The following is a 15,012-nucleotide window of genomic DNA, read 5'->3' as shown; positions in this document are numbered from 1 at the left end:
CTATCTTTTTAAACAATAAACAGTTAAAGTAGACAGTTAAAGTAGACTGTCGCTTTAATTCAAATTTGAGGTGCATCATTTTATAAATGGTGGCTGACTGGAGTCAAAAGTGGAATTTAAATGGGTGCTTATGCTTTTATATATATAATTAAAAATATAATGATTTGGCATTACATAGCAAGGGATTGTTTATTCATACATATATGCATATATTGTTCATACATTTGTTATTTAAAAAAAGGTTATGAAAGTAGCGAATAAAAAAGTACATTCAAGATAGAGTTTATAAATTCAATGCATGAAGCTGCTGCTGTGGTCCCCTTACATTGACAGTTTGCTCATGTGACCGCTGCCGCCTAAACTGACCACAACCTCTGAGGTGAAAGAGTGAAATCTCCCCAGACTAATGCAAATTGGAGCAGGGGCCAGGGGTGCATGAGCTTTAAGTCCAATAATGATAAATGTGGGCAGTAGATGCTACACAGGTAGACACGTTCACTCAGACAAAACATCCATAAAAATTCCTGTCTTTACCTCTCTCTAAACAGACTCTTCTGCTCACCCACAAAGAAAATAAAATCTTCTGTTGTTAAAGGGACATTAAACTCATAAAAACATATAAAAGATAACTATTCAAAAATGTTAATATATATATATATATATATATATATATATATATATATATATATATATATATATATATACAGTGGGGCAAAAAAGTATTTAGTCAGCCACCAATTGTGCAAGTTCTCCCACTTAAGAAGATGAGAGAGGCCTGTAATTTTCATCATAGGTATACCTCAACTATGAGAGACAAAATGTGGAAACAAATCCAGACAATCACATTGTCTGATTTGGAAAGAATTTATTTGCAAATTATGGTGGAAAGTAAGTATTTGGTCACCCACAAACAAGCAATATTTCTGTCTCTCAAAGACCTGTATCTTCTTCTTTAAGAGGCTCCTCTGTCCTCCACACATTACCTGTATTAATGGCACCTGTTTGAACTTGTTATCAGTATAAAAGACACCTGTCCATAACCTCAAACAGTCACACTCCAAACTCCACTATGGTGAAGACCAAAGAGCTGTCGAAGGACACCAGAAACAAAATTGTAGACCTGCACCAGGCTGGGAAGACTGAATCTGCAATAGACAAGCAGCTTGGTTTGAAGAAATCAACTGTGGGAGCAGTAATTAGAAAATGGAAGACATACAAGACCACTGATAATCTCCTTCAATCTGGGGCTCATTTTGACCCAACTTGTGATCATTTTGACCCGTGGGGTCAAAATGATCACAAGAACGGTGAGCAAACATCCCAGAACCACACGGGGGGACCTAGTGAATGACCTGCAGAGAGCTGGGACCACCGTAACAAAGGCTACCATCAGTAACACACTACGCTGCCAGGGACTCAGATCCTGCAGGGCCAGACATGTCCCCCTGCTTAAGCCAGTACATGTCCGGGCACGTCTGAAGTATGCTAGAGAGCATTTGGATGATCCAGAAGCAGATTGGGAGAATGTCATATGGTCAGATGAAACCAAAGTAGAACTGTTTGGTAGAAACACCATAACCTACTGTGAAGCATGGGGGTGGCAACATCATGCTTTGGGGCTGTTTCTCTGCAAAGGGAACAGGACGACTGATCCGTGTACATGAAAAAATGAATGGGGCCATGTATTGTAAGATTTTGAGTGCAAACCTTCTTCCATCAGCAAGGGCATTGAAGATGAAACATGGTTGGGTCTTTCAGCATGACAATGATCCCAAACACACCGCACGGGCAACGAAGGAGTGGCTTCATAAGAAGCATTTCAAGGTCCTGAAGTGGCCTAGCCAGTATCCAGATCTCAACCCCATAGAAAACCTTTGGAGGGAGTTGAAAGTCTGTGTTGCCCAGCGACAGCCCCAAAACATCACTGCTCTAGAGGAGATCTGCATGCAGGAATTGGCCAACATACTAGCAACAGTGTGTGACAACTTTGTGAAGACTCACAGAAAATGTTTGACCTCTGTCATTGCCAACAAAGGATATATAACAAAGTATTGAGATGAACTTTTGATATTGACCAAATACTTATTTTCCACCATAATTTGCAAATAAATTCTTTCCAAATCAGAAAATGCGATTGTCTGGATTTGTTTCCACATTTTGTCTCTCATAGTTGAGGTATACCTATGATAAAAATTACAGGCCTCTCTCATCTAAGTGGGAGAACTTGCACAATTGGTGGCTGACTAAATACTTTTTTTGCCCCACTGTATATATATATATATATATCAAAATCATTTTTTTTTGTTTGTTTTTTTAAAACAGCAATACATATTAAAATGTCTTCTTCTACTTGCAAAAGAGAAAAAGAAAACATGCAACTCTATAGCTTCAGCTCTAAAAAAATAAGCCTGTAGAACCCAAATAGTTTTAATACTTTCGATCATGGATGAAGGTGAATATTGATATTGGGCCAGATTACGAGTGGTACGTTAACAGTTCCGCATGAGCGATAAGCGGTTTATCGTGGCTGTTTGCAGGCACCAGGTTTTCCACTCATATTACAAGTTGAAAGTAAATGCTATTTCTTGAGCACAATCGTAATTTGCCCTAAAATGATTACCGCGTCCTCAGAGCTCAGTTTAATTGTTTCGCGAAACAGAAAAGTGTCACAAAACACATAAAAAATACATTACAAAGTACAGCTACACCCATGATAACCATATCTAATAACAATTATTAAAAACAAATTGCACACAAAAGTTATAAAGGCTCAAAAATATGAGGTCTCAAGTGTTAGAAAAAAAGCAGGCAAATGGCTTTAACATTGAGACACATACATATACATGTCTAAAGATGGATATGTATATAGATAGATGGATAGATAGATAGATAGATAGATAGATAGATAGATAGATAGATAGATAGATAGATAGATAGATAGATAGATAGATAGATAGATAGATAGATAGATAGAAAGAAAGATATAAATGTATATGTGTGTACAGATGTATTTATGTATTTATATGTGTTTATATTTATATGTAATAATTTATGTAATTATATGTGTGTGTGCATTGGCACCCTTTGCAGTTAAGTAGATGAAAACATGTAAAAGCATATATATGCAATATTTATATTTAATAAAGTGTTCTATTGTGTATTTACTGTGAATATTTATGAATATTTATGAATAAATAAATAAATAGAACATATTCTTCTATGTGACAAACATTAGAATGTGTCATATTTATATTTTCATGTCGGCTTAGCGCACTTGAGAATATGGGATTGTGTTTGCTCGCAAGTAGGGTGTTAGGTTTTTGCCACTTTTTTTGCTCCATTCACTATTATGGGGGAACAGGTTATATCCTAAGTTTGTCTTTTTTACACGTGAGCGAAAACAGTTTACTTTCAACTCATAATACGAGCACAACCCGACGGGCGTAAAAAGTTAACTTCTAGCACAGTTAATGATTGAGCGCCCTACTTGTAATCTAGACCATTGAGTTTTATTTGTTTTAGAATGAATATACAATGAAACATGGAGTTTATTGCTATTAAGACTCTTTCCAGTGTCCATGGTTTGGGAGATGCTGTTTTGTTTCTACTCTTACCAAAGTTCGTGTATTGTTCTGTTATTTACATTATGCTAATTAGGTATCTATGTTTACATTGTCTTAATTTATTCAATTTACCTAAACATAACAATTAATATAACTTTATCAGATAGATTTTCCTACCCTTCCACTGGGACACATGCAACCAGAAGTGCAGCCACCATGTCTCACGCATTCCAGCTCATAGTTTTGGCATGTCTTGGCACATTCTATTCCTTTGGCACTTGGGTCATTCTCAGGACATATAAATTTATTGAGGGGAGCTCTGCATGTTAAGCTTCTTTTCACTGCAAAGAAAAGAAAATAAATAAATAAAGTCATATGTTTTTATGGGTTTTTCAGTTAATTCCAGATTTGTTTTGAAGCCTGTGCCAATTTTACTCTCACATTATCAAGTACTGTTAGTGTTAACAATTAAGACCCATATTATAAAAAAAATATTTTGTGGTGAAGTTTTGTATATTGTGGTGAAGAACGAAATACTAGTGCTTTAAGTAATATCAGAAGCATCCAATGATCCCTCCAGCGTCCCCACTGTAATAAACTATAAACACAGTATCCCTCAATGCATTTAACCCAACCGGCACTGCTGCAAATACTCTAAACAAACATGGACACAATGCCTTACCCCATGTGACCTCCTTGAATGAACGTCCCCCAACTAAGGAGTTACTTCTAAAAGACTATGCCAACATGCAGGGAACCTGTACCCCCTAATACTCCCTCTTACTGCTAAACTCCCCCATCAGGATAGTGGAAAATGCTCAAAATGCTGCTGGCTGGAATAATCCAATTATATATGGCAATGACATAAGTATGGTGGTAAAAACTTTACTTAGTTTAGTTTAGTTTTTATTTATGAGGGTATTAAAAGCAAAAAGGTGGGACCTTGGGTGTTGGAGTGTTCCTGGATATATAAAAAAATATATATAAAGTGTTTTCATTTAAATCTAATAAGCAACGAACACATAGTGACACTCTTAAAATTAAAGGGACACTCAAGTCTTATATAAGACTTATATTATAAAAAAGTATTTTGTGGTGAAGTTTTGTATATTGTGGTGAAGAACTAAATACTAGTGCTTTAAGTAATATCAGAAGCATCCAATGATCCCTCCAGCGTCCCCACTGTAATAAACTATAAACACAGTATCCCTCAATGCAATTAACCCAACCGGCACTGCTGCAAATACTCTAAACAAACATGGACACAATGCCTTACCCCATGTGACCTCCTTGAATGAACGCCCCCCCAACTAAGGAGTTACTTCTAAAAGACTATGCCAACATTCAGGGAACCTGTACCCCCTAATACTCCCTCTTACTGCTAAACTCCCCCATCAGGTTAGTGGAAAATGCTCAAAAGCCAAACAAAAATAATTTAAATAGGAGGAAACACAGGAATTATGGCAAGAGCCCTGCAACAGACCCTCTTGCTGCTGGCTGGAATAATCCAATTATATATGGCAATGGCATAAGTATGGTGGTAAAAGCTTTACTTAGTTTAGTTTTGTTTTTATTTATGAGGGTATTAAAAGCAAAAAGGTGGGACCTTGGGTGTTGGAGTGTTCCTGGATATATAAAAAAAATATATTTAAAGTGCTTTCATTTAAATCTAATAAGCAACAAACACATAGTGACACTCTTAAAATTAAAGGGACACTCAAGTCAAAATAAACTTTTATGATTCAGAAAGAGCTTATGTTTTAAAACACTTTCCGTTTTACTTTAATTTTGCACAGTCTTTTTATCTACACACTTTCTGGGGAACAAGCTCCTACTGAGCATGTGCACAGGCTCACAGTGTATATGTATACTAGTCTGTGATTGGTTGATGTCTGTCACATGGTACAGGGGGGGCTGAAAATGGGAGAAAAAAATTCATTTGTAGATGCTATTGCATTGTATTTTAATTATGCACTAGTTACTTATGCAAATCTGCTGTATTTAATGGTCCTTTAAAGTGAATGTAAATTTTGATGCTAAAGTGCACAGTTTTAAAAAATTTGATTAAAAACAGGGCCACTTTAATTCATCAAAATTTACATTTCACTCGTGTTATGAAAAAAAAATTACCTTTTAATCTTGACAACTGCTCCAGCTTCCTCGCAACGCCTCTTCCTGGGTCTAAAATGATGAATCCGGCTTCCTCCAATCACGGCTTTGAATCAGACACTGATTCCCCAGGGGGGAAGCTGTGATTGGAGGAAGACCGATCCATGATTTCTGACATCAGAAATGGCTTTGCGATGACTGGGGGAAGCTGGAGCGGCTGTCAAGTTAAAAAGGTACGTTTTTTTCACAACACGAGTGAAATGTAAATTTTGATGAATTATTTTTAAAAAATTAAAAAACGCACACTTTAGCATCAAAATTTACATTCACTTTAAGTCCACTTAATTTCGTGTTATTTTGTTTAAAATGAGTTAAAGTTGCTAACGTTAGCTTAATGAGATAACTCAAGAAAAATTAAATTTAACATGAACTAAAAATGTAACATCCCATAAAGGCCAAGAAAATATTAGTGCTATTGTGTGTTAACATTGCTTGATTGCAATCAATAATGCTTCTATTTTTTAGCTCATACTACGAGTCGAAAGTTAATTTTTATCGCTCAACCAATAGTCTAGAGCACATTAACTTCTGCATGTTGGATAGCACAGGTGAGCTAAATTCTTTACATAACAGACTTCTACGCGGGTGAGTAAAGTTCATGCCGGATTTCACTCGATTATTAAGTCAAGGGTGTGCTAAGCGGATGGTAAGCAATTAGTGAAGTTCCTCATGTAGTTCTGTGCTATACTGTTAATAATAATGACTTACTACAGGTATAAAAAGTATGAAATGTTACAACGGTATTTTGGATCACTTAAAGAGACAGTAAAGTCAAAAAATGTATTTTTTAAAAAGATAGATAATCCCTTTATTACCTATTCCCCAACTTTGCACAGCCAACATGGTTATATTAATACACCTTTTACCTCTGTGATTACCTTGTATCTAAGCCTTTTCTGACAGCCCACTGATCACATGACTTTATTATTATTAGTATACTTGCATATCTATTGACTTGACTTGCATGAGTACAGTGTTATTTTTATGGCTCACATGAACTGGCACTCCCCTGTTGTGAAAAGATAAGAGGCCGTCTTTAAAGGCTTAGAAACAGGCAGACATTTAGAGGTTTAAAGGTTATAAAAGTATATTAATATAACACTGTTGGTTGTGCAAAGCTGGGGAATGGGTAGTAAATATATTATCTATCTTTTTAAGTAATTTTGGTGTTGACTGACCCTTTAACTCACCACTTGTAATATGAGTGCATTGAGCACACTAGCTTTCCTCACCTTATTCATTAAAAGTAGAGGGCAAACTAAAAATATTTAACTGTCCACTTGTAATATAAGATTGTGCGTTATTCACTGTGCATTGCTGCGCAACAGAGAATGCACCATGTGCTATCAAATGCATTCCATGTGTAATCTACTCCAAAATGTTTAATTATGCAAATAAAAAAATCTTTGTAATGCATTATGTTATATGCCCTCCCTATAAGTTAGTTCTGAATAGATGTGTGCGCGGCGGAAACATTCGTTTCAGACCGATTCGGATGTTTTAGAATTTCGTTTTCGGATCGATTCGAATTCGGATACATTCTAATGCATTTGTTTCAGATTCATTTGGATTCATTCGGATTCGAGTAAATTTGGATGTATTCGGTTCGGATTCGATTAGTAAATTCGGAAGTTCGGTATGTGTTAGGTGGGATGTGCTGTGTATTAGACTAGTATTATGTACTGTAATAATAGGTGTAACCCATAACAGAGTGATATAACCTAATATACTGTACAATACTAGTGCAATTGTGATTAGTCCATGGCCATCCGAATAGAACGAATAAATCCAAAATAATTTGGATTTATTCGTTAGTTTTGTTGCTACGGTAATTCGTAAATTTGAATAATTTCGAAGCTCCAAATTTGACAAATTCATCGAAATTTCGATTCGGAACGAAACGCACATGTCTAGTTCTGAATAATGTTGTTCTTCCACTGCCCTCAGTGTGACTGAAGTGTACCCTGAAGACTTTAGACCCTGGAACATTTAACACTGTGATTTTTTTTATTCTTTCATGATTCAGATAATACATGCAAGGGAGATGAGCTCAGGAGCATGCAAGTGTCTGGAACACTATATGGCAGCAGTTTTGCAAGAATATTATCCATTTGCAAGATCACTAGATGTCAGGACTATTTCCTGCCATGTAGTGTTCCAGACTCCTACCTATGTATCTCTTCAACAAAGAATACAATGGGAAAGGAACAAATTTGAAAACAGAAGTAAATCGGAAACTTTTTGAAAAATGTATGCTCTGTCTGAATCACATAAGAAATGTTTTGAGTTTCATAAATCCCTTTAATTTGATTGTTGTGTAAGGTGCTAAAGGTGTTTATGTGATACCGGTATTAGCAGTGGAACTTGGTGAACAATTGTGAGATAGTTTCTATTTATTATAATGGAGCCGAACTCAAAATGCACTCAAACGTTAATAAGAGAAGTACAAATCTTTATATATCCTGCAGTTGTAAGTTTTTTTTAGATATTAGTTTCACAACTGAACTGTAAGAAAAAACAATGCCATTGAGCACAGTACTTAGGGCCATGTACAAGATAGGAAAAGCTATTTATGTATAATGAAAACCAGTGGAGGCTCTATTGGGTGCTAAGGGGTGCCATGTGCCTCTAAATCCCTACTGAGCTGCTAAGGGTTCCATATACTGTGTGCTGTGTCTTTATCATCATTGTTAGCCCCCAAATATTAAAGGGACATAAAACAACATTTTTCTTTCATGATTCAGATAGAACATACAATTTTAAACAACTTTTCAATGTACGGTACTTCTATTATCAAATTTTCTTTGTTTTCTTGTTATTCTTTTGTTATTTTCTGTCATAAAGTGCTCCAGACATACCTATCTAGATATACTTCTGCAAACTGCCCCCTTATTTAAGTTCTTTTGACAGACTTGCATTTTAGCCAATCAGTGCTCACTCCAAGGTAACTTAACGTGCATTAGCTCAATGTTATCTATATGAAACACATGAACTAATGCCCTCTAGTGGTCAAAATGCATTCAGATTAGAGGCAGTCTTCAAGGTCTAAGAAATTAGCATATGAACCTCCTAGGTTTAGCTTTCAACTAAGAATACCAAGAGAACAAAGCAAAATTGGTGCTAAAAGTAAATTGGAAAGCTGTTTAAAATTACATTCCCTATTTAAATCATGAAATATTTTTTTTGAACTTGACTGTCCCTTTAAACATGTCAACATTATTTTTGCATTGAAAAAGATTTAGGAAAAGCTGTAAAAAATTGAAGTGAAAGAAAAAGGAAATGCATAATTGTGTACAACTGCATCCAGGGACTCAGCTGCTCATTAGCTGATTTATTAAGGAGAGGCACAACCATAAAAATAAAAAAAGGACTGTAATACATTTTGCAACATTGCCTCCCTTTAAATACAACTAAGTGAGGAAGATAACAAATATATTGGACCTAAATTACTGTGAGAAAAATTGGAGGAATGGGTCCAGCATACAGAGTAAGATATGAGTAAACCTTGTATGATGTGTGGAGAATTATTATCGGTTATTTGTAGAGCGCCAACAGATTCCGTGGAGAATGATTGAAGTTTGCTAGTACATATGAAATTACAAAGCTGTGCTGGACATTCAAAGTGCAAAATATTCTTCTAGTCCTTTTTCCAAATCTCATGCCCCATTTAACTTGTACATATGTGTTGGGTGTTTCATTACATTACATAATACTGTTTTGCTCATCCAAAAGACAGAAAAAATTGTGACAACATTTTTCAAACAGTTAATTTTTTGAAAAAGGCTGAACTTTTCAACCAACCCAACCTTTGGCTGACAACCCATATATGACTTACATGAAAGATCTCCGTTATAAAGATGTGTGCAGTACATATGCAGCTGCTTATCAAGGGATGATAGCAATGTACTGTACTGTACACATATTTTGTTTCTGGCATTTGATTTTCAATTTAAATCATGGGGAGTATTATTTGGCAGAGAGAGACAATATATATATATATATCATAAACATCAGTGGAAGTTGGCTAGACAGAGATATATATGTTAACCAAAATGCACAAAAAGATCTCCTTACCCTTCATTTTGTATTATGTTTTAGTGCAGTTATATCTTTAAGGAATAATCACATACTCACATCCATTCATACTATTTTATTAAATAAATTAATAACCAGCCAAATGCTCCACAAAACACATTTGCTTTAAAAATTACTTAAACTCTTTCATTTTATTAAAGTAGCATCTGCTGCTGTGGAGGTTATAGCTAAAATACTGAGACAATATTATCTGAATCTGCTCCTGTCTGCGTCTAAGCTCCTTCTATAGCAGGAGCTGATATTACTTTTACTCTAAATTTCTATTCATGCACCGCAAGGCATTTGTTTATTATATCAAATCAACAGAGTAAGCTGCATTAAAAAGAAAGACTATGCTCTCATGAGAGTGCCTCTGACGCGTTTCACATAATGTTCCAGCATTTGACTGGTTATTCATTTCTTTAATAAAATAGTATGAATGGATGTGAGTATGTGATCATTCCTTAAAGATATAACTGCACTAAAACATAATACATAATTATGGGTAAGGCAATATTTTTATGCAAGCACTATTTGCATTTTTGTAAAAGTATCTAGATATTATAGCATATTATTTCCTGACTAAGCAGTCTCATAAATAAGTAAGCAAATAATGTAAGACTGTCTTAGAACAAGATTATTTAATAGTGCAACATCCCTCACAATACTTAAACTTAGAGATATACTGTATATATTTGTAAAATATGTACACATTGATATTGTCCCTTGATACGAATCTATGTATGAACTGCACACATCTTTATAACTGAGATCTTTCATGTAAACATTTTCATGTTTTCATAATCTATATACAGCTTTTCATATAAAATATGTATCTTGTACCTGGCTGAGCTACATTATGGGCTAGATTGAAAGTGGCGTGCCTACATAAGCGCGAGCACGATATTGAAATAGCGCACCCACAAGACTGCAAGAGTTCAAACTAAATTTGCACTCTTCAGGTTAGCGCAACTGAAGTACTAGCGTAAAGGATTAGGGATAAATAAAAGATTGTACCAAACACAAGATAGATACATTAAAATAAAGTGTCACACTCATATGTACACTAATAACAATTATTCACATAAATATTAAAAATTTAAAGTTATAAGGGTTAAAAGGTACATGGTATATAACAAGGTATTTAAATGGAAAGGGTTAATGTATATATACATACATATACATGTCTAAATATGTGTATGTAGGTATATACACATGTGTATATATGTGTATAGATATGTATTTATATGTGTATTTATGTATAGACATACATATACACATATAAACACATATATGCATATGTTTAGATACTTTGGAGCCATTTTCACTCAAATACCTTAAAACATGAAAAATCATTAATATTTAATTTTAATATTTCATCATGTGTTTTACTGTATATTTACTGTACATATTTTACATTCCAATGTTCTTCACATAGCGGGTAATGTTCTATGTATTTTTAAATAGATATTCGTTTATATATCAGTATATACCTTCAACTATATATATTCATTCAATATATATGTATGCATATAGATATAGCTATATATTTAAAAAAAACATCAGATATATATATATATATATATATATATATATATATATATATATATATATATATATATATATATATATATATATATATATATATATATATATATATAGAAATATCTATTTAGAAATAAATACATTTTCTTCTATTTGAAGAACATTGGAGTGTAAATTCATGTCGGGTATAGCACACTTGGTTAAACACGGTTAAGATGGCGAGCAATAGATGTTACTTTTTTTTTTAAATTACGCTCTCCATTGAAGTCTATGGGTAGAAGAATTTAATGCGGTGGCGATATCCGAAGTCTAATTAATAATTATGCATTAAACAGGATTAATATGCAAACAGGTATAAATGTATTTAATTTCTAGTTGCCACTGTAACTGAAAATGAGTATAAATATATATTAAATGGTCAGTCTAGTCAAAATAAAACTTTCATGATTCAGATAGGGCATGCAATTTGAAACAACTTTCCAATTTACTTTTATCATCAAATTTGCTTTGTTCACTTAGTATTATTTGTTGAAAGCTAAACCTAAGTAGGCTCATATGCTAATTTCTAAGGCCTAGACGGCTGCCTCTTATCTCAGGGCATTTTGACAGTTAATCACAGCTAGACAGTGCTAGCTCATGTGTGCCATATAGATAACATTGTGCTCACTCCAATGGATTTATTTATAAGCCAGCACTGATTAGCTAAAATGCTGAGATAGGGCTTAGGTACAATATAATCACAGAGGTAAAAAGTATATTAATATAACCGTGTTGGTTATGCAAAACTGGGGAATGGTAATAAAGGGATTATCTATCTTTTAAAAAAATAACAATTCTGGAAAAGACTGTCCCTTTAATAAGCACACAGTCATATGCTAGGTGGTAAAATGCAGCCTTCTACCTCTAGGTTATTGTGAACACATACATTTATTTATGCACTACAATAATTTGTACCTAGTTTCCTTACTGCTATTGCTGAGCTGCTTCTTATTCCCCCCCCCTCTTCGAGACATCCAACACCTGACATTTCTCTGATGGTTGGAGACTCTATTATCAACACCTCACCCCAAGTCCACTGTTTTGGGGTCACACTAGACTCAGAACTCACATTCAACCCACATATACAAGCACTTACCAAATCCTGCCGTTAACACCTACGCAACATTTCCAGAATTATTCCCTTCCTTACTCAAAAAACTACAAAAATACTTATTCATTCCCTCATTTTGTCACGCATTGATTATTGCAATCTACTCCTAAATGGCCTTCCAAAACACTGCCTCTCCTCCCTCCAATCTATTATTAATGCTTCTGCTAGACTCATCCACCTAAGTCGCCGATCTACATCAGCTGCTCCACTCTGCCAGTCTCTACACTGGCTCCCCATACACTCCAGAATACAATTTAAAGTATTAACCCTAACTTATAAAGCATTCAACAGTCTAACTCCCAACTATATTTCCTCTCTCATCGTGAAATATTCCCCATCCCATCCTCTTTGATCAACCTCTGACCTACGTCTCTCCACTCCTGTTATTTTTACGTCCCACTCCCGACTCCAAGACTTTGCACGTGCTGCTCCTGTCCTCTGAAACTCTCTACCCCGCTCCATTAGACTGTGTCCAACCTTGTATAGCTTCCGACGCTCCTTGAAAACTCACCTATTCAGAGAGGTTTACCATCTCTCCTCCATACCGCATCCGAACCAAACTAATACATGAACTGCCTGACTCACTGCTGCAAATACAACCAATGTGACAAGCTACCCCAACCTTATGTCTCTGCACCCTAAACCTGTAGACCGTGAGCTCTCCAGAGCAGGGCCCTCTTGCTCCTGTACTAGATTTGTTTAGTTTTGTTTTGTATTTTATCACAAATCTTTGTCATTGTATACCCCTATCATTGTACCCAGCGCTACGGAATTTGGCAGCGCTATACAAATAAATGATAATAATAATAATAATAATATTGCAAATAATGCTTTTGCTTGTCATGCATCATTGGTAATCCACCTAGAATATAAAGCTGTTGAGTAAAATGATCATGGTTTGGAGGTAAATGCTAGTGCATGAGAGAAAGTCAATCGCACCATGAAACTACTCGCTTTTTCTGTGGGCTGACCAACCAGCTAAGATAAAATTATGTTAAAAAGATTTATTTAAATGGCTTTATTTCAGTTTTGAATGCATAAAATGTTTTTTTTTTTAATTGATTTACAAGCTTGAAATTCATCAGTATCAAAACTGATAAATAAGTACATATAGGTAGCACTCACAGTCCTAAACAACTAGAATAGTTTGAGCAAGAAACAGAATAGTTTACAAGCTTGTTAGAGTGATCTGTATTTGAAGTCACTTATAACTACAGTAAGACCATTACTTCTTCCCCTCTCCACCACTTAACAGGAGGCGAACGTTCTGCTCTTGTGTGATTGGTTGCTCAAGAACTGGGGGCAGTGCTACACAAGAACCTTCTTGTGCAATAATGAATGCGGGCAAGGGATGAACTGAAACAGTGCCTGCTGTTCGCTCATAGCCAACATGAGGGAACAGGTTTCCTAGCTTGAAGAAAATAAGCAGAGAATATTGAAGAGTATACCTACATAATTGCAGTTGCAATCATTTTAATATATAGAGGCTTATAGTGCTGCAACTCTGGGTATAACTATTATAGTTTTTTGGAGTGAGCAGCATCATCAGAAAGTCAAGTCCAATTTTTTTTTATTATAATTATTATTAAAATGGGGCATGTAATTTTAAACAGCTTTCCAATTTACTTTTATCACCAATTTTGCTTTGTTCTCTGGGTATTCTTAGTTGAAAGCTAAACCTAGGAGGTTCATGCTAATTTCTTAAACCTTGAAGGCCGCCTCTAATCTAAATGCATTTTGACAGTTTTTCACCACTAGAGGGAGCTAGTTCATGTGTTTCATATAGATAACATTGAGCTCTTGCATCTGAATTTACAGAGGAAGTGAGCCCTGATTGGCTAAAATGCAAGTCTGTCAAAAGAACTGAAATAAGGAGGCAGTCTGAAGAGGCTTAGATACAAGGTAATTACAGAGGTAAAACGTGTATTATTATAGCTGTGTTGGTTATGCAAAACTGGGGACTGGGTAATTAAGGGATTATCTATCTTTTAAAACAACAACAATTCTGGTGTTGACTGTCCCTTAAGTAATGATCAAATAAAATTATCTCAAAATTATGTAAATCTATTAAGTGTTATGTTCAAACATAAATTAAAATCTTCAAACTGTAATAAGAATACTGATACTCCCCTTTTCTTTTGGGCCTTGTTTGTTTGCACAGCGAAGCAGAACAAAATGTATTGATGTATTTAAAATACTGACCTCTAGCTGGTGGCTGATTAAAATAAGCATCGGCGATGTAGGCACCCGGAATTTCATTTGAGCTGCAGTGCATTAGTCCATTTTCACAGTAGCTGAAAAAAAGCGTGAACAAGTAAGGACGTGCAAACAGCATATTTACATATCAAATGCTATTATACAACCTTTATTTATTAACATTATTTACTCATTTAATTTAATTAAAATATATAGAATACTAATTTAATACATTGGTTATATTGTTGTGCTTCTATAGTTTTGTCATGTGCACAATTTTGAGGAAAGTTTTTGTACTGGATATCCTTACCAAGC

The 15,012-nt window shown here is 34.9% G+C and overlaps 1 protein-coding gene across 1 annotated transcript in view; it reads right to left on the bottom strand.

Annotated features, from left to right (window-relative positions):
* Nucleotides 1–15,012, bottom strand: part of VWF (von Willebrand factor) — a 424,292-nt gene that overhangs the window by 323,694 nt on the left and 85,586 nt on the right. The window contains exons 17-18 of the mRNA XM_053718732.1: nt 14,704–14,795; nt 3,741–3,904 (exon numbers count right to left, since the gene is read on the bottom strand). Of these exons, the coding sequence (XP_053574707.1) occupies nt 3,741–3,904; nt 14,704–14,795 (256 nt within the window). The remainder of the gene's footprint in view (nt 1–3,740; nt 3,905–14,703; nt 14,796–15,012) is intronic.

The sequence above is a fragment of the Bombina bombina genome, chromosome 6, assembly GCF_027579735.1.
Source record: "Bombina bombina isolate aBomBom1 chromosome 6, aBomBom1.pri, whole genome shotgun sequence".
Lineage (NCBI taxonomy): Eukaryota > Metazoa > Chordata > Amphibia > Anura > Bombinatoridae > Bombina > Bombina bombina.
Note: the sequence above shows the minus strand (reverse complement) of the source record. Positions and strands in the feature narration are given on the sequence as shown.